The 21942-nt window shown below is 42.5% G+C and overlaps 1 protein-coding gene across 2 annotated transcripts; it reads left to right on the top strand.

The window, feature by feature from the left end:
* Positions 1-90: 90 nt before the first annotated feature.
* On the top strand, positions 91-19292 carry LOC139470853 (E3 ubiquitin-protein ligase MIB2-like). Of its 2 annotated transcripts, none has more exons than XM_071253174.1 (17): positions 91-175; positions 1643-1885; positions 4697-4868; positions 5341-5447; positions 6246-6440; positions 6959-7095; positions 8527-8742; positions 9508-9679; positions 10210-10352; positions 11031-11179; positions 12340-12496; positions 13651-13805; positions 14761-14887; positions 15721-15930; positions 16513-16703; positions 17546-17739; positions 18128-19292. In XM_071253174.1, exons 2-17 carry the CDS (start codon positions 1663-1665, stop codon positions 18358-18360), a joined length of 2781 nt encoding a protein of 926 aa, XP_071109275.1. In that variant the 5' UTR covers positions 91-175; positions 1643-1662; the 3' UTR covers positions 18361-19292. The 2 variants fall into 2 exon arrangements, with proteins under 2 accessions (XP_071109275.1, XP_071109276.1); XM_071253175.1 differs by having other exon boundaries at positions 16528-16703.
* The last annotated feature ends 2650 nt before the right edge of the window (positions 19293-21942 follow it).

Genomic DNA, 21942 nt, shown 5'->3' on the forward strand with positions numbered 1-21942 from the left:
CGCAAGATAGTAAGATTTAGGTTTATTCAAGTAAAAAGTAGGTTTATTGATAATATTAGTTGCTGCGGGACTTCAAAAGGTTTGCTGACCTATCCTTTAGGAAGAAAGTTGATGGTAGAAGTGTCAAAATTTTACGAAGAATAACACCGATCCGTCCCTTTCCCCTCAAATCAAAGTAAGTAAAACTTTAAAATCTACAGTGTTCTTTCAAGTAACACTACTGAAATGTCCCTTCTTGATGTCATTTTGTCACGAAATGCAAAGGTATGTACGGTAATAAGGCAGATTCTTAGGTCCTGTTTCCCTGTTTGGGTACTGCCAGTTGTCAATAAGACATGTTTCACATATTATCTAATGATTATTTTCTGATAAAAGCATACTTACCATACTAATGTGTTTATTGCTCCTATGAATCAGGTCTATCATATCACTTCAGTGACATATCCAAAGCTGTTAGTCAGCGGGTCTAAGATTATCTTGGACAGTGGAGATTGTAACGAGCCTAGTGTAAGGTGAGAAAAAGGAATCTTGAGATTCAAGGTTAGAATTGGTTTCAAGTAACCCATGCGGGCTGCAAGCGGTGACTTAGCGGATCGAGTGGCTGGACTTGATGACTTGGTTGATTCACATATCCTGATGGCATGGATCGTTGCTCATAATATCAATCACAGGATTGTCTGGTCTAGTCTTGATTATTTACAAGCAGGCCTCGCAGCCCAACTCATCAATAAGAACATCAGGGAACATATTAAGCAAATAATAAATCACCTGAAGTAATAAAAATATCAATAAAATTCCATATGTTAAAAAACATCTTTTGATCAAGTAGAAATTCCATATACCGTAGCCTTAGAAATTGTTTGTTAAGACTAGTCCAGACGATGAAAGTAAACCTTATTTCACTGGGTCTCTCAGTGTTTGTAGCTAGTCGTGCTTGAACGAGAGAAACATGTCACCTATGTTTATGTTTTCTGTGAGTTTTATTCAGGACTAATTTGCAGCAAAATTGAAGGATTGAGAACTGGTTCAAAATTGCAGTCCTCAAACTTCAGTAACTTCAGTAACACTTCAGTCAATGAGGACTACAATCATTAGATTTTTACTTGTCCTCAGCACAAATAGTATTCTCATGCAGGTTTTGATTAATATAGAATGACATGACAGCAGTGTTGGAAATAAGTGCCTGCCAATAGGCCCGTGGTAGGTAGACTTCGTATCAGGCTCTTAGTTTCAAATTTGTATATGTCCTTATGGCCTGTTGTATACTTACATCTCGATTTATCTGTCACAATAAGCTGCATTCATTGTTTAAATGAGGACAGGAAGACTTTAGTCAGGGCCTGCTGCTTCTTAAGTTTCTGGATCCTGCTGCCTGTCTAGCAATTTATTTTATTTTGAATGCTGCATGACAGTGTAAGAGAGTTTGTTGATTGTTATGTTTCCATAGAAAAACTTGTGTGTGAGTTTAAGTTTTGCCATGGACACTTAATACAACTGTATTTAGGGTCCATGGTTTTGCATATATATCTGTTTAGATTTACTGATTATATTTTGTTTGAATCCATGACCTACAAGCTTTTGTGATAACACTGGAATATTGACAACTGTGGCATGCATAAGAATAAGCACTATGTTTTTTCAGTTAATTGATGTTGCCCAGTAATGGAGGTTGGTCTACGAGTCGTGCGGGGACCTGACTGGAAGTGGGGTGTCCAAGATGGCGGGGATGGCCACACTGGCACAGTTGTTGAAATCGGTAAACCAGGCAGCACAACATCTCCAGACAAAACTGTGGTGGTACAGTGGGACTCCGGCGCCAGAACCAACTACAGAGTAGGGTATCAGGGTGCCTACGATCTCAGGATATTGGATAATGCTCCAACAGGTGATTACATTTCAGGGATGGTTATGTAGATTTGAAGTGGCATGGGAAAGTTAAGTGTGCCAACTTGAAGAATACATGTAATCCATCTTCAGACTCAGTGAATGTCATGAGCTGGATAATAAGCATTTGTAAAAAGCAGAGTTTGCCCTCTTCCTTATACCATGTTATAGTAACACTTAGTCTATGAAATATTTTGAAACGAGCAGCTACATTTAATTTGAAAAGGAACCCCAGTGAGATGGGAGCTACCTTTGGAAATCCTAGACTTGCTTTATTTAACAGTGTAGTATTACACTAGAGGCTGGACGGAACGGAAGACAATAGGGTTCAGGGACTGTGAGACAGACTGACTCTTCCTATTTATTGAGATTGATAATACCCTTTTAGGTTTCAGAATTCCCATGTTTATTGAAGCATTAATGCATATAAATAGTCACAAATTTATATGTGTTTGACCAGTTTACACAACAAGACTACCCGGACCCGTGGTTAGTCACTAGGGCTCGGACAAGTCCAAATTTACTACCCGGATATCCGACCCCCTATTATCCGACCCTACCCGGGGTACCCACTGCAGGTCTCAAGAGTTGGGACCGCCTCCGTGGTCTTGTGGTAGAGCGTCCGCCCGGAGAGCGGAAGGTCCAGGGTTCGATCCCGGGCCGCGTCATACAAAAAGACGTTAAAAGATTGTACTTGTTGTTACCCTGTCTGGCGCTCGGCGTTAAGGGGCTAAAACAAGGACTGGTCGGCTCGGAGTCAGTATACTGTGTCTGAGTGGGGTATTCATGTTCAACTGTGGCATGGTATCTCAGTGAGCTAGCACTATAAATCGGCATCAGTCCGGACTAGTACAAGCAGCCACACACATACACGTGCATGCACGTCGCTATATAAGTGCAATAATCTTGGACGCGACGTTAAACCCAATTTCACCTCACCTCACTCAAGAGTTGGGAACAAATTGTCTGATTGGGAATTGTTTTACCACAGCCCTGACTAAAACTACTTACATACATGTATCCAACGATCAGACCATGCGTACATGGAAGTTGACTGAAGTGTTATCTTTACTCAAACATTTACAATTTTGTGTATTGTCAGAAAGAAATGCCTACATTATAGACATGTAGTGTAACCACTGAGCAATAGTGAATTTTTGTCATGAAACAATATATGATATGACTGACCATGGGTCCGGGTAATCCTAGGGGTACCCGGGTCCTACTCAGGACCCACCAGACCAGAGTACCCGAGTTACCCGTCCCAGCCCGATTAGTCACATGATTATTTTGTTTAATGACTAAAATTATCTAGAACTCTTATGTTTACACTATAAGTGACAAATGTTCACATTTCTTTCAGACTATGTACACATTCCTTCTGGCTTTATAATATATGCTTGCATAAAGATGAAACTTCAGTCAACTTCAGTGTATGCATGACGAGATCGGTTTATACGTGTATCTTAATACATTTTGACAGGAGTACGGTCAAATGTTTCCCAATCGGACATTTTGTACCTATCTCTTGAGACCTACAGGGGGTGCTCGGATAGGGTCCGGTAATAGGGGTGTGGGTACCCCGGTAGTAAATCTGGACTCGTCCCAACCCTAATGACACCTATCAGTCTTGCTTGACTACAGTATTAGGATCTATACCGAAATGTTGCTATTAAAGTAAAAAAATATTTAGCAAAATAAGGAAGTTGTTATCCATAAATTGTGTCAATCTCAACTGCTAAACAAAGACCTGAGGACATCCCATTACGGGTCATGTCAGACCGACCTTGCTCAAACTTTGACCGACCAATTGATTGATGGGAGCTTTCTCGTGCATCATGGCACAAATTTCAAATTGGCGACTACGCTTCGAAACATATTTTGACAAATTCTCGTTTACAAATTTGAAACCTGATCAATAGAACATTCTGGAATGGCTAATAGATGGCTAATATGGTGTGTGTAGCCTGTGTGAGGCGAGGGGTATATGGTGTGATGTACCCTGTGTGTGTAGCCTGTGTGAGGCGAGGGGTATATGGTGTGATGTACCCTGTGTGTGTAGCCTGTGAGACGAGGTGTGTGTAGCCTGTGAGACGAGGTGTGTGTAGCCTGTGAGACGAGATGTGTGTAGCCTGTGTGAGACGAGGGGTATATGGTGTGATGTATCCTGTGTGTGTATCCTGTGTGAGACGAGGAGTACATGAAAACCTGGAGTTTATCTCACTGACATTTATTCATACAGGCCCAGAATATTTGTCCGAAACTTTACTGAGTAAAGCGCTTTGATTCAGCCATTTTGACAGCTAGCAGACGACGCAAACGAACCATGTTTCTTCCCCTTAATCAATGCATTTCGATAAACATCAGTTCATTTCAGCCCAGCGATACTTATGTGAGATAAGCAGGTTACCTAAGGTGTGTTCTGATTGATAGCCTGGCTTGCTACATGAACGGGCTACATGGAAAATTATTGCCTGCTCCTTACCCAATCGGAAGCTAGTATTTTTATGTAAGGCGAGATAATGATTAGTATAATCATGATAATATCGAGCCTTAAATTTGGTTTACAACTATCACAAAACTATTGCAATTGTGCTGGCTACTATTACAATTGTGCTGGCTACTATTACAATTGTGCTGGCTACTATTGCAATTGTGCTGGCTACTATTGCAATTGTGCTGGCTACTATTACAATTGTGCTGGCTACTATTGCAATTGTGCTGGCTACTATTACAATTGTGCTGGCTACTATTACCATACATTCGCAAAAGTGAAATTAGTGCCAATTGTCACGTCTGCTGTTGTTTTCAGGTGTGAAACATACCAACATCATCTGTGATGCATGTAAGAAACAAGGAATCCAAGGCATGCGATGGAAATGCACCAAGTGCCATGACTTTGACCTTTGCACTCTCTGTTATATGATCGATAAACATGACATGAATCATTCCTTTATTCGATTTGAATCATCCAGTTCGAAAGGGTAAGTCTTGCAGTTTTATTCTTTTGCTCCCCCTAACTTGTTTTCAATGGACTAACATATATTTATGTGATATGTTTTATGTTATGTTGTAAATACTTCTCAAATTAAAGAACATCTGGGGCGGTCAGGTAGCCTAGTGGTTAAAGCGTTTGCCCGTCACGCCGAAGACCCGGGTTCGATTCCCGACATGGGTACAGTGTGTAGACCATTTGTGGTGTCCCCCGCCGTGATATTGCTGGAATATTGCTAAAAGCGGTGTAAAACCATACTCCCTCACTCACTAAAGAACACCTAGTATTTTCATATGACTATGGTTAATCTGTCGTGCCATTTGACCAGCGACAATCTGAAGCAGTGTGTACTGTCAGTGGGGAAAGATTTATAGTTCTCAGATGAACTTTATGGATCACACTTAGATTTTGAATTTTTATTTATTCCTTGTAACTGAAAATATTTTCGTTGCTGTTTGCAGGTTTAAGATGACTAAGAGAATGGTTGCAAGCAAATGTCAGGCATGGGGCATATTTACTGGATCTCGAGTGGTGCGAGGCCCTGACTGGGACTGGGGCAATCAGGATGGTAGGTTCTCACACTCACTCACTCACTCACTCACTCACTCAGGATGGTAGGTTCTCTCACTCACTCACTCACTCACTCACTCACTCACTCACTCACTCACTCAGGATGGTAGGTTCTCTCACTCACTCACTCACTCACTCAGGATGGTAGGTTCTCTCACTCACTCACTCACTCACTCACTCAGGATGATAGGTTCTCTCACTCACTCACTCACTCACTCACTCACTGGGGCAATCAGGATGGTAGGTTCTCACTCACTCACTCACTCACTCACTCACTCACTCACTCACTGGGGCAATCAGGATGGTAGGTTCTCTCTCACTCACTCACTCACTCACTCACTCACTCAAGATTAACATAATGCCATTTTAATAAGGTTGAATCATCACCAGTGATTGTGTTGATTCGCCGCTGAGTGCGTACAGCCAATTGTCAGTGACACTTAACACAGAGTGAGATTTTTCAGTTCACTATACACGTGACAAAGTAGTGGTATTTAGGTTTTATGGGGACCACATATCAGTTCGCTATATACGTTAGTTCGCTGTAGAGTTTGTTATGTGCGTAAATTTTATATAATAATATATAGGAGATAAATCAGGGATTTTTTAACAGTTCGTTGTTTTCGTTTGTTCGCTCTATCCATGTTCGTTATATCCATGTTCTACTGTAGTTCTAAATGTTACTTTAATGCTTGTATAATTGTGTTAAATATGCATGAAGAAACCAATTCATGCATTTACTTCCTTGTTCACTGTGGGCCTATTGTGCATATGCTTATCCTGTTTCATCATTCAGGCGGTGAAGGAAAAATAGGTAAAGTTACTGATATCCGAGGTTGGGACTCGGAATCTAGTCGCAGCGTGGCGCATGTCACATGGTCATCAGGGTCAACCAACGTCTACCGCGTCGGGCACAAGGGCAAGGTCGACCTGAAGTATACTCAACCGGCAGCTGGTGTAATGTACTACAAGGACCATCTTCCTGTTTTAGGTAACTTGGAAGAACTCGCATTTTGTCAGTACTGATGTAACGATCAAGAAGGACATGGCTGATTATTGTGAATGAAATGCACAAAATATGGAAATATTTTCGTATTTAAATAAAGTTGTAAACATGGTGTCATTGAGGGGGGGCACGGGTGGCCCAGTCGTCTAAGGCGCAGCGATTCGATGTGCAGAGTTGCGTCCCTTGGGCATGCCAGAAAACCTATGATTGTGGGTTTGAATCCCGGTTCGCCCCGATTATGTTTCTAGGTTTGTCAGCACCATACCCGTGCTCGTGGGTTTCACCGAAGTCGTAAATGTCTGAGACCTGCATCACATCGGGCTTTCCTACCACATTAAGCTCACACACTGTGATGTAAATGGAATACTGTTAAAAGCGGCGTTAAATCAAACCAACTCACGAACGAAGGAACAATATCATTTTGCAGGTTACACAAGAATTAAATTCAGTTTCTGAGTCATAAAAGAGTCTAAAAGATTTACAACCACCATTTTCGTTTTCAGGTGAATTTGTTGAGGTAGAAGGTCCCGGAATTGTTTGTCAGTTCAAGGTCAGCGATAAAGTTCGATGTGACCTTGATGTAGAAATATTGAAACAGATGCAGGAAGGTCATGGAGGCTGGAACCCGCGTATGGCAGAGGTGAGATCATCGGGGTACAACAGTCGGACTATCTATGTGTCTGGATATCAATGTATAGATTCAGTGTGTCTCCTGTTGCTGAATCAAGGGGTCCTTGCAAGATTGCTGATGCGGTGTTAAGCAATAATCACTCACTCACTCACTCACTCACTCAAGGGGTCCTTGTCCTAACCCTTCTGTTAAAGTATACAATTTGGGGTGGGGGCGTCCCACATTCAAATACCATAGGAAAAAACCAGGAGGGCCCCAGAAGCCCCCGTTAGTACATTTGTGGACAAAATTCAGTAAAATACTTAATCCATGCATTTGTCATATCAAGATAAGATCCCCTTAATTTCGAGCAGCAGCCTCCATGGTATAATGGATGTATCAACTGAGGGTTGTTTTGATCCCCGTTAGCGTCATACCAAAAGATGCTAAAAGATGGCACTTGTTGTTTCCCTGCCTGGTGCTCGGCATTAAGGGGATAAAACAAGGACTGGTCGGGTTAGTCCTGCACCATGACTGTATTTATTTTATGAAAAAAAAACCCAAAATCTAGAAACGCATACAAAAGCAAGTTTAGCCAGCTCTAGCTAGCTCTATTCCAGCATAGGGAATTTGTTTTATATTATTTTTAGAGTCAAGAAGGATATTGTGTAATAACAGATTTCATAGACTAGATGTTAGTCTATGGTCGGGTATCTATGTTAAGCTGCAGTATGGTATCTCAGTGGGCTCTTACTACATAGCCGGCAATAGTCCAGAGTAGTTCAAGCAGCCACACACACACATGAGTGCATGTCGCTGTATCAAGTGCAATAATCTTGAAGGCTACGTTAAACCCAATTTCACCTCAACTCAACTTGTCATAGCCCCAATGTCAAAAATAAAGAATACCTTATTCGACGTAATAAGCGCCAAGGGCGTTCTCAAAATTAGAAATAGGGGCTCTTATTAGAATATAACTTTGGTGAAAGAGTTGAAATATTGTAAATTTCTTGTTTATGCTGACAGCTTGAAATGATACAAAAAGAAAAGTCTGTGTGTATTATACACGACAGATATATTTTTCCAGAATTTAATTGCCCGTAATTAAGGGTGCATATAACAAACGAGGGCGTATTATACACAAATAAATATGTCTCATGTACATTGATCAATCGGAAGGGTGCTAATTGGGATTGTTCACAAGCCAATATATTAGAAAATATCGCTGTGGGCGCTTATTAGAGCGGGGCGCTTATTACGTCTAAATACGGTAAGTTGTTCCTTAGATTCAAGTAACATACACAAACCCCAAGGACTCTCGGATTCCAACTATTTCAGACACTGTATAAAAACTTGAAAAACTGCGAGAACAACACCAGTCTCTCTGCAGGTCAGATTGTTGTCATGCTGCTTCAGATGATTGCAGATAAGATTCACTTTAGTGGACGGAATCTGTTGCAGTACATTGGTAAAGTGGGTACAGTGCACCGGATAACAGACCGAGGCGATGTGCGGGTGCAGTATGATGGCTGCAGCAACCGGTGGACATTCCATCCAAGTGCCCTTACAAAGGTGCACATGTTCACCCAGGACGATGTCGTGAAGATTGTGGAAAATGAGCAGCAGGTTAAGGAGCTACAGAAGGACCACGGAGAGTGGACAGACACCATGAGAAACGTGAGTATTTTACAATCATTCTATCTCAACCCCCCTCCCTCCCCATCAGGTAACCAAGGTAACCTTCTGTCTTGCCTTTCTCCCTGCCCCTGGGGGCGGTCGGGTACCCTAGTGGTTAAAGCGGGTTTGATTCCCGAAATGGGTACAATGTGTGAAGCCAATTTGTGGTGTTCCCCGCTGTGATATTGCTGTAATATTGTTAAAAGCGGTGTAAAACCATACTCACTCATAATCCCTGCCCCTTGTAAATGACCATTCCCTAAGTAATGTGTACATTTAGGGAGCGCCTCCATGGTCCAGTGGTAGAGCGTCCGCCCAGAGAGGGGAAGGTCCGGGGTTCGATCCCCGGCCACGTCATTCCAAAAGACGTTAAAAGATGGTACTTGTTACCCTGTCTGGCGCTCAGCATTAAGGGGCTAAAACAAGGACTGGTCGGCTCGGAGACAGTATACTGTGTCTGAGTTGGGTATTCATGTTAAACTGCGGCATGGTATCCCAGTGGGCTAGCACTATAAATCGGCATCAGTCCGGACTAGTACAAGCAGCCACACACACACACACACACGTGCATGCACGTAGCTATCTATATAAGTGCAATAATCTTAGACGCAGCGTTAAACCAAATTTCACCTCGCCTTAGGATTGATGGGACATGATATAACAGTGTTCGCACAGATTTGAAAAGTGCTTGAATTTCGAGTCTAAAGATCTGTATCAAGAGACAACAATCCTCGCAGCAGCCATGTTATGTTTTCCCCCCCACAGACTCTGGGTAAGCTTGGCCGGGTGCTGAAAGTGTACACAGACGGAGACCTGCGGGTTAATGTGGAGGGACAAACCTGGACGTTCAACCCTCTCTGTTGTCAGCTTATACCCCACGGGGCACAGGAGATGAACAACACCATGGGCAGCCATCGAGACAGGCCGGAAACAATACGTAAGTCTTGTGATGGTATTGTCATTGATGCGAGTTTTAGTAAGTGACAAGTCAATTTGAAATTTTGAAATTCAGAAATTAGCAACTGATTCCAGTGATTGAGAAAGCAAAACTATTGACGACCAGCTTCTTGTATATAATGTGTCTGAAAACTTTGTTAGCCTACGTGAAGCTCCGTGGTAGAAAAGGTCTTCAGCAACCCATGCTTGCCGTAAAGGGCGAGAATGTTTGTCCTAAGAGGCGACTAAAGGGATCAGGTGATCAGACTCGCTGACTTGGCTGATGCATGTCATCATATCCCAATTGCGTAGACCGATGCTCATGATGTCAATCACTGGATTGTCTGGTCTGGTCTGGATTGACTTGATTATTTACAGATCGCTGTCTTATAGCTGGAATATTGCTGAGTGCGGCGTTAAACAACAATCAAACAACCAACCAAATATTAGCCTGGTGAAAAGATCAGAATGCAATAAGCTCCATATTTTCCATACAGGGAATAACTGATTCATGTTTTCTGGTTTCCAAAGCGACCCTGACAGCACTATTGGACCAGCTGGTTGAGCTGCGCAGTAAGCCGGGTCTGGAGACCGGTCCGGACCGCCTGGTCAGGGAGGCGGCACAGGGACATGTGGATGTTGTCCGCGAGATCATCACCAAATTTCCAGACAAGGTAAGTGGATTTTGTTGGGGAGAGTAATTTGTTTCTATGCAAATGATGGAGATCACTTTGCCAGTGCCAGTGATTGTCACAAAGTGTTACTGTGATTCAAGTCCTTCTTCTTACAGACTGATTCACTCTTTTAACTCCTTCACTCCTTGTCTTTATTCCACTTGAGTTGTGGTTGTGGTTGGATAGCTTACTGGTTAAAGTGCTAATTGAACAATGGTCACGCCGATGAGTGAGTGAGTATGGTTTTATGCCGCTTTTAGCAATATCACGACAGGGGACACTAGAAATGGGATTCACACATTGTACCCATGTGAGGAATCGAACCCAGACCTTCAGCGTGATGAGCAAACGCTTTAGCCACTAAGCTACCTCACGGCCCCTCACGCCGATGAACTTAGCTGAACTAGGCTTGTTTCACCACATGGGTTCTGTTTGAAGCTCATTCCTCGCTACCCTTGTCGTCACATTGGAATATTGCTAAAGGCACTCAAAACGAAACTCACTCAACCTCATTCATGGCATAACTAGGCGACTGTGCTTTATTGTCTGGTCCAAACTCGATTATTTACAGATCGCCGTCATATAGCTGGAATATTGCTGAGTGCAGCGTTAAACAACAAACCAAACAACCAATCATGGCGTAACTAATTCATTAATTCATGCATGATATGTTACCAGGTTGACCAGAAGAGTTCAGGGAAAACTGCATTGCAAGTTGCAAGTCACCAAGGTCACCGAGAGATTGTTTCTTTGTTGCTCACAGCGGATGCTAATTTAGAACTGCAGGATGAGGATGGGGACACAGCACTTCATTACTCGGCCTTTGGGTAGGGGACATAACTCCAATTTCATGTTGACTCTGACCATGGGTGTCCCAGTTGTTGGACACAGCACTTTATTACTTGACCTTTGGGTAAGGGAGATAACCCCAATTTCATGTTGACTAGGGGCACAGGTGTCCCAGTTGTTGGACACAGCACTTTATTACTTGACCTTTGGGTAAGGGAGATAACCCCAATTTCATGTTGACTAGGGGCACAGGTGTTCCAGTTGTTGGACACAGCACTTTATTACTTGACCTTTGGTTAAGGGAGATAACCCCAATTTCATGTTGACTAGGGGCACAGGTGTTCCAGTTGTTGGACACAGCACTTTATTATTTGGCCTTTGGGTAGGGGAGATAACCCCAATTTCATGTTGACTAGGGGCACAGGTGTCCGAGTTGTTGGACACAGCACTTTATTACTTGGCCTTTGGGTAGGGGAGATAACCCCAATTTCATGTTGACTAGGGGCACAGGTGTCCCAGTTGTTGGACACAGCACTTTATTACTTGGCCTTTGGGTAGGGGAGATAACCCCAATTTCATGTTGACTAGGGGCACAGGTGTCCCAGTTGTTGGACACAGACAGCACTTTATTACTTGGCCTTTGGGTAGGGGAGATAACCCCAATTTCATGTTGACTAGGGGCACAGGTGTCCCAGTTGTTGGACACAGCACTTCGATACTTGGCCTTTGGGTAGGGGAGATAACTCCAATTTCATGTTGACTCTGGCCATGGATGTTCCAGTTGTTGAACACAGCACTTCATTACTTGACCTTTGGGTAGGGGAGATAACTCCAATTTCATGTTGACTAGGGTCACAGGTTTCCCAGTTGTTGGACACAGCACTTCATTACAAGACCTTTGGGTAGGGGACATAACTCCAATTTCATGTTGACTGGCCATGGGTGTTTCAGTTGTTGAACACAGCACTTCATTACTTGACCTTTGGGTAAGGGAGATAACCCCAATTTCATGTTGGCTAGGGGCACAGGTGTTCCAGTTGTTGGACACAGCACTTCATTTCTTGACCTTTGGGTAAGGGAGATAACCCAAGTTTAATGTTGACAGGGGCACAGGGGTGGCCATCACCATCTGTAGTTGAATGTAATGTTGATACTGGAACATAAACAAATTACACAACTGGCTGCCATCTTGTTCCAGGAACCAGCCGTTTGTTATGGAGTTGTTGCTACAGAAGGGTGCCCACATAAATGCTCTCAACAACGGTGGCTGCAGCACGCTCCATGTAGCTGTCAACAAACAGCATCTACAGTGTGTCAACGTCTTGCTCAAGGAGCAGTGTAATGTCAATATACAGGTGAGTGAGATCACTTTGTGCTATTTTAAAATGCAGGTGAGAGGGATCACTTGTGTTTTGTTAAATAGATACCTCTTATTGAAATATCTCATTTGACAGCTGCATCACAGTGGAAGCTAATAGTTACTGAAAAGTACCGATTTACTTTACCTGATGCTACATGGTGCTTTAGCTTCCCTACCTTTTATGTCCCCGTGAAGAGGCCGGGGTAGAATAGCTCTTCAGCAACCCATGCTTGCTGTGAAAGGCGACTATGATTGTCGTAAAAGGCGACTAAAGGGATGGGGTGGTCAGGCACGCTGACGTGGTTAATGCACGTCATCGATCCCAATTGTGTGGATCAATACTCATGATATCAATCACTGGACTGTCAGGTCCAGACTCGATTATTTACAGACCGCCGTCATATAGCTGGAATATTGCTGAGTGCGGCGTTAAACAACAAAACAACCAACCAACCTTTTATGAACAGAGAGTACTGGAACAGTGACAGTTGGAACAGACTATAGCCTGTGCCCTTGACCCATACTCCTTCATATTGTTCTCTGTATGCCTCATGACAGACATTAGTTTTGGAACATCATCTTACCTCAGATTTTCATAAGATTTGGGACCGCCTCCGTGGTCTAATGGCAGAGCGTCCGCCTGGAGAGCGGAAGGTCCTGGGTTCGATCCAAGCTGCGTCATACCAAACGACGTTAAAAGATGGTACTTGTTGTAACCCTGTCTGGTGCTCGGCATTAAGGGGCTTAAAACAGGGACTGGTCGGCTCGGATTCAGTATACTGTGTCTGAGTGGGGTATTCATGTTAAACTGCGGCATGGTATCTGAGTGTGCTAGCACTATAAATCGGCATCAGTCCAGACTAGTACAAGCAGACACACACACACACACACACACACACACACACACACACACACACACACACACACACACACACACACCTTGCTATATAAGTGCGATAATCTTGGATGCGACATTAAACCCCATTTCGCCTCACCTCACCTCATAAGATTTGGACATTTTCCAGTGCTTTTCCCTGATATGTATATTTTAGTTTGATGACGTCCTGTTGGCATTTTGATTTAATGATATGTAGAATAATATGAACAAAGTCTATATGGAGGAGTTATGTGTAATACTTTATTTCTCAGGATGCCTATGGTGACACAGCCTTGCACGACGCCATCGGGAAAGAAAGTCGAGAAATTATTGACCTGTTGATCAACTTTCCTGGCATTGACTTCACTCTGAGAAATAAACGCGGGTTCAATGTGTTGCACCATGCAGCGCTCAAGGGAAACAACATGTAAGTAGTTGTGCTCAACACAACACTTTCCTTTCACGTTGCTCCGGGCCCAGTCGTCTAAGGCGCCGTGATTCGCTGTGCAGAGTTGCGTCCCTTGGGCACACCAGAAACCTGGTGAAGTTGGGTTCGAATGCCGGTTCTCCCTAATTATGTTTCTAGGTTTATCAGCACCATACCCGTGCTTGTGGGTTTCACCAAAGTGGTAAACGTCTGAGACCTGCATCATTTTGGGCTTGCCTCCCACATTAAGCCTACACGCCGTGATATAACTGGAATACTGTTAAAAGAGGTGTTAAACCCAATTCACTCACTCCGAAGTTGCTCCATTTCATTTGACAGGAAATCACAATTTTAAAGCAAATCAGATATAGCCCGTACTTGAGGTCTTGCTTCTGCTAACAGTTCGTTATCACACAAAACTGACAGTTGACCAAGATAATTCACATGTGATATGCTTAAGTCTCCGACATCCAACCTCCTGTGTCGCTTCTTCATTGTAAAAACTGGTGCTTATTGCACTGTATGAAAAGGATTGTTTCTAAGGCACCTTGTTCTCACTAGGGTTTGTTTCTGTGCCAAACTCTTAAGACATTATGTTATTTCTCAATGAAATGTATTTTGCTTTTTAGCACTGTGCCTATCGTTTTCATAGAAATTTAAGAATATATTTACAGTTGTAAGAAAACAATGATTGGGGTGGGAATATGGATGACATTGTCATGTTGAAAGGATTCCATCAGGTCAGGGCAGTTCAGTGTAAAATTGTCAGCGATGAGTGCTATGTGGTGGTCAGTGAAGTATGGCCCAATAATGGGTGGCAGACTTTACTTTAGGGTGGTAGCATGGCTGTGTATATTGTGCGGCAAACTGAATGCAACATTTATACAGGCAAGTCAGTTGGGGATCAGTTTCTCTATATTTCCAGTGTACATTGACACCCACTTCTTTGTTTCAGAGCTACAGAAAAAATATTGATAAAATGTCGTCAGATCGTAGACATCAAGAAAGATGATGGCTTCTCTTCCTTACATCTGGCAGCTCTGAATGGACACAAAGATGTCGCAGGGACACTTCTGGGAACGGTGAGTCGCGATAAAACTACACTGAGTCAGTTTGTGAGTGTGGTTTTGTGCCGCTTTCGGCTATATTCCAGCAATATCATGGCGGGGGACACCAGAAATGGGCTTCACACACTGTACCCAGGTGGGGAATCGAACCCAGGCCTTATGTGTGATGAGTGAACACTTTAACCTCATTGCCCAAACTACATTTGATCAAGTCTGACCTCCATGGTGATTGCAGGTTAGAATTGGTCCCCAGCTACCTATTCTGGTTGTTACAGGTAACCAAATGGTTTGGGATTTATTAAAAAAAATAAGCACTTTTAACTTAATGATATATTTTCCCTGTTTGCTTGCCAAAGGCATTCAAATTTGTTATTCGGTTTGATCTCCTTCTGCGTCATACCAAAAGTTGTTAGAAGATGGTACTTGTTGATACCCAGCCTGACAGTTGGCATTAAGGGCTAAAACAAGGTCTGGGTGTGGGGTATACTGTCAAGTGTGCATCCATGTTATCCAAATTGTGGAATGGTATCTTGGTGGGCTATAAAACCGGCATTAGTCCGGACTAGTACATGCAGACACACAGACACATTCATGCACTAACATTTTAATCCACTACTCTTTATAATGATAACATATAGCAAAACCCTTAAAAGTGACAACTTTCTACTATTCCTTATGGAACCTTAACTATTGCACAGATTGGCAAGGACTACAGGACTAGTGCCAATGTCTTTGGCTGATCGCTATAATGTTTAGCGTGACACTATACCAGTGGTCACCTCACCTAGTTTTTTCCGAGGTAAATCCTGAATATTTTATGACTCTTCATTTCCTATTGTTCACCGCAGGGCCATGCTGACATAGAGATCCGTAACAATCGCCAACAGACCCCGCTGTTGCTGGCCGTCTCTCAGGGGCACACAGCACTCATAGAGCTGTTGGTCAGCCAAGGGGGGAACGTCAACGTAGCTGACGAAGATGGTGACACTTGCTTGCATCTGGCGCTGATGAGGCAGACTGTAGCCACTGAGAAGGAGAGTTCTCCAACCTTGGATGCAGTGAGTATCAAATGTGTACTGTTGCTACTTAATTCTGTAGTTTCTGTAGAGTGAGTGTGGTTTTACCCTTTAAGCTCAGGACTCACCAAGAATGGGCTTAAGAGATAGAGTGAGTGAGGTTTTACGCTTTTAACTCGGGACTTGCCAAGAATAGGCTTAAGAGATAGAGTGAGTGAGTGAGGTTTTACGCTTTTAGCTCGGGACTCGCCAAGAATGGGCTCCAGAGATTGTGTGAATGAGTGAGTGAGGTTTTACACTTTTAGCTCGGGACTCACGAAGAATGGGCTTAAGAGATATAGTGAGTGAGTGAGTGAGGTTTTACGCTTTTAGCTCGGGACTTGCCAAGAATTTGCTTAACAGATTGTGTAAGTGAGTGAGTGAGTGAAACTGCAAAGAGGTGAGTGAGTGGAACTCTTACAACCCATTGGCGTTATTTCAACCATAAAGTGACCATAACAAAAAATAACCAAGATTTAAACGGCAGAATTTTCTTGTCTTTTATTACTAATCTCTTATTGTTAATCTCATTTGCACTGATATACCGTTTACACTCTTAGATGCAATGTCCTAAACTTGTAATAGCCGACTATTTATCAGATTCGGACACAGCTGGGAATGACAGATGAGGAGGAACAGACAGGGGCGGCCATCGCTTGCTACCTGGCCCAGCAGGGGGCCAACCTCATCCAGCAGAACCACCAACACAAGACCCCTCTCGACATCATCAGCGACCCACGGGTAGAGGATGTCGTCAAACAGTTTGCTACAGCTTAGTATGTATAAAGATATGACTACATTTTTTGTGCCCCATTTTCCAAGGTGATCCTAACGCTACGACTGTCATAACTCCTGCACTTTAACGTGGGCTTAAGACTATCCTAACTCCTGTTCTATAACTAAGACTTAAGACTATCCTAACTCCTGTAATATAACTTAGACTTAAGACTATCCTAACTCCTGCACTTTAACATGTGCTTAAGACTATCCTAACTCCTGTACTATAACTTAGACTTAAGACAGTCGTAACTCCCATACTTTATCTTAGACTAAAGACACTCGTAACTCCTGTACTTTAACATAGACTTAAGACTATCCTAACTCCTATACTATAACTTAGACTTAAGACTATCCTAACTCATGCACTTAAACATGGGCTTAAGACTATCCTAACTCCTGTACTATAACTTAGACTAAAGACGCTCGTAACTCCTTTACTTTAACATGGACTTAAGACTATCCTAACTCCTGTACTATAACTTAGACTTAAGACAGTCGTAACTCCCATACTTTATCTTAGACTAAAGACGCTCGTAACTCCTGTACTTTAACATAGACTTAAGAGTCGTAATGCTATGATAATGCTATGATCGCTTTGGGAAACGTGGCTGTGGGCAAGAATTGTTCCCCAGTTACCTATGCTTGTCGTACAAGGCGATGATGTAGATTGGTTGGTCAGGATTGGTGCTTTTGTGGATTATATGATCGTACCCCGATGGTGAGGATTGTTTGTAATAATATCAATCACTGGATTGCCTGGTCCTGATTCCGTTATTTATTAGCCACCGTGGCTGAAGGATACATTGAGAGTTTACAGTTTGATTTTCTTTTCTTTCAGTGCCACTGGTAATCGCACCGAGCTCCCGATGTGTCTGGAGGGAGAGGAGCTGGTGGAATGTGAGGTTTGTTGTGCTGAGCGAGCCAATGTGACGTTCGAGCCGTGTGGGCATGTGATAGTATGCCTTGAGTGTTGTGTGAAGATGAAGAGGTGTCTCAAGTGTAAAGTTCCCATTGAAATGAAGCGTTCGCCAGGTGAGACTATTCTGCCTTTTTTACATTATTCTTGATTTTATGCATTCTAGATGAATAATAGAGGGTCCTTCACATTCGTTACGGCCACATGGTTCAATCAGCCAAGGGGACACAATTACCTGGTCAGATGCATACAGAGGTATTCTATGATTGTGGGTTTCAATCCTGGTTTGCCCCGATTATGTTTCTAGGTTTGTCAGCACAGTACTTGTGGGTATCACCAACATGGTGAACATTTGAGACCTGCATCACTTCGGGCTTTGCTCCCACTTGAAGCTGACATGCTGTGAAATACTGGAATACTTTTTGCCAGCCCTATTGTTAGCACTTACCCAATAGAATGCCAAAGTAACAAGTCTAACAAATGCTTCTCAACATTTTTTTGAAGATGGCCGGCCCGTTGGTTCTAGTCGACAGCCAATTATCGAAACGGATGCTGTATTATTGAAGAAGAAGCTCCAGGAAATGGAGGAGTCTCTCATGTGCCCAGTGTGTATGGAACGCAAGAAGGACACAGTGTTTCTCTGTGGACATGCCCTTTGTGGGAAGTGCTCAGACGCTTTAAAGTTATGTCCAATGTGTCGGAAACCGATTTCTAGAAAGATTCCACTTTATCAGTGATTAGTGTAGTTTTAAAATACTCAAAATAACGAATCTATCAGTGCTCCCGCCAGAATCTCCTTCATCGTCCCATGATGCATCAGAAGGTCATACATTCAACAGTCACCACGTGTTTACTGTGTGACAAGCGTGTAAAAACAGTGTTCTGTCATATAGGATTTATTGCCTTTTGTGGAGATTGATCATCGTATTGATTTGATTTGTAACAACACGTCAACACAGACATAGAAAGGTATGATTTATGAACGTTTTGTCCAACAAACACAATTCAACAGTTCGTAATGGTTTCGTATTCTCTCTAAGGCCACGGTGTTATGGTTGAGACACAGCCATGTGTAATATCAAGAGACAATGTGGCAGTCACATTCTGAGGACTGTGTAAGTATGTGCATATGTTGACCTCAATGACAAGCTAGATGAAAGTTAATGCATGATTAGCAACCATGTTGTAATATACAGCAGCAACATCCAGTCGTAAGCCACATGAAGGATATAGCTTGATAAACAACAATGTTGCACTGTGCAACAACAATTATGGCCTGTTACAGTGTACAGTGTAACAATATACAACTGCAACATTGTGACAGGCTGGATCATGGTGACACTATACAATTGCATCATTGTGTAAAGCTGGATGAAATACAATGCATGATGTTGACACTTTTTTGCAACTGCATCATTGTGACAGGCTGGATGAAGTACAATGCATCATTGTTACACCATTGTGACACTATACACTGCATGGCAACACTGAAGAATGTGATGGACAGCACAAATGTGACAAGCAAAGTAAAGGACAATGCATCATGGAAATAATGTGACAAGTTTGATGAAGGACAATGCATGATGGCAACAGTGTATGATATGAAGCACAGTAACATTGTGACAAGCTGGATGAAGGACAATGCATGATGGCAACAGTGTATGATATGAAGCACAGCAACATTGTGACAAGTTGGATGAAGGATAATGCATGATGGCAACAGTGTACAATTTGAAGCACAGTAACATTGTGACAAGTTGGATGAAGGACAATGCATGATGGCAACAGTGTACAATTTGAAGCACAGCAACATTGTGACAAGTTGGATGAAGGACAATGCATGATGGCAACAGTGTATGATATGAAGCACAGCAACAATGTGACAAGTTGGATGAAGGACAATGCATGATGGCAACAGTGTACAATTTGAAGCACAGTAACATTGTGACAAGTTGGATGAAGGACAATGCATGATGGCAACAGTGTATGATATGAAGCACAGCAACAATGTGACAAGTTGGATGAAGGACAATGCATGATGGCAACAGTGTACAATTTGAAGCACAGTAACATTGTGACAAGTTGGATGAAGGACAATGCATGATGGCAACAGTGTACAATTTGAAGCACAGCAACAATGTGACAAGTTGGATGAAGGACAATGCATGATGGCAACAGTGTATAATTTGAAGCACAGCAACAATGTTACAAGCTGGATGAAGAACAATGCATGATGGCAACAGTGTACAATTTGAAGCACAGCAACAATGTGACAAGTTGGATGAAGGACAATGCATGATGGCAACAGTGTACAATTTGAAGCACACCAACACTGTGACAAGTTGGATGAAGGACAATGCATGATGGTAACCGTGTACAATTTGAAGCACACCAACACTGTGACAAGCTGGATGAAGGACAATGCATGATGGTAACCGTGTACAATTTGAAGCACACCAACAATGTGACAAGCTGGATGAAGGACAATGCATGATGGCAACAGTGTACAATTTGAAGCACACCAACACTGTGACAAGCTGGATGAAGGACAATGCATGATGGTAACCGTGTACAATTTGAAGCACACCAACAATGTGACAAGCTGGATGAAGGACAATGCATGATGGCAACAGTGTACAATTTGAAGCACAGCAACAATGTTACAAACTGGATGAAGGACAATGCATGATGGATACAGGATACAGGCCGGTACAAGGGTATCTGAGGTACATGCGTACCAACATCCCCAGCCAATCAACTGTGGCTAACTCTACAACAGGTGTTTCATCGAGGGTAAATGTTTGTGCAAGCGAGACTATAAAATTTTAAAGTGGGGGAAAAATAAGATCTGAAAAGCACTATTCTGTTATTGTGCCGTATGCAAGCATACATGTTCACCACAAGAAAATTGTTAATCCAAGAGGGGAAATATAGGGTTACAGGAACAATTGAACCTCATTGTGCCGAACTTGGATGTGTCGAATTCCTGGTTGTCCCAAACTCATTTGGGAGTCCCAAGTGTCCAAGTTAAGTTAAACATTTACCTGAAGTCTTGAACCCTGCATAACTCAAACTTTTTCCAGGTCCCCACGAGTTAGACATAAGGCCTGAGAGTATTTAAATGATCAGACAAGCTTAACTGATAACTTTATAAAGAGACAGAAAAACAATTGAAATTGTACTTTCATCAATTATCCATGCCTTCTTGACAAAGAAATAATAAGGAAATGGCTTATTAGACCGCACCTCTTGACTGGCAAAACCTTTCCGCTCTTAGGAAGCTTATCATGAGGTATCCTACCCACTGTTAGTTACATGTTGATTAGGATTCTGAAAGGAAATTACAATTTGGCTGTTTAGTTTGGTAAGAAATTACAGGAATGCCAGAGAATAACCAGTCTCGATTAACTGCCGAAACAGATTCCATTGTGCGTAATTGGAAAATAGTGTGAAAATGATATGAATGGATCACTGAAAATCAGTGATGACACCAGGTCGTTTGTGACAAGGGTAAGCATGTCCTGCCCTACACATAGCACCCGCCTCTCACACAATTTGCGTAAAATGTAACATGATGTAACAGGGTAACTGAAATGCTTTCAAGTTGACATATGTAACTCATAATTGAAACACTTGCCGTAAATGGCGACTAACGGGATCGGTTGGTCAGCCTCGCTGACTTAGTTGATGAAGGTCATCGATCCCAATTGCGTGGATCGATGCTCATGATGTCAATCACTGGATTGTCTGGTCCAGACTCGATTATTTACAGACTGCCGTCATATAGCTGGAATATTGCTGAGTGTGGCATAAAACAACCAACCATAATTGAAACAGAAATTTCAGGTTTTAAGGTATCAATAGGACTATAACGATGACTACATTTTGAATTTTTTTTTGAAGTAATTCATCATAGGGCTAGGGGACATAAATGAACTTGTACAGCCGACAAGCCTAACATTGAGTAAAACGTTTTGCAGAATCAGGTCTGGTGGTACGATGGTGCTGACGGAGGACATCTTGTTTATTTTATGTAGTTCCTTTTGCACAGCATTCTGGGATAGACTGGCCTCTTTCCTGTGTACAGTGCTTTAATTTTCAGTTCATGAGGTTAAACTATCCTGATGAGTTGCACAACTGGGTGATTGTGTTCAGCCCTAAAGGTGCGTGGAGGAAACCCGATGGTAGTCATGGCAACTATGTGTGATATGTAAATAGCATGTACAAAGCCTGCTAACTGTGTTCTGTATTGTCTTCTATGATTTACATCAATACTCAAATCACTGGAGAAACAAAGGGATCTGTTGAATTGTGGTATT

This window comes from Haliotis cracherodii, unplaced genomic scaffold (assembly GCF_022045235.1).
Source record: "Haliotis cracherodii isolate W230 unplaced genomic scaffold, xgHalCrac1.p SCAF_21, whole genome shotgun sequence".
Lineage (NCBI taxonomy): Eukaryota > Metazoa > Mollusca > Gastropoda > Lepetellida > Haliotidae > Haliotis > Haliotis cracherodii.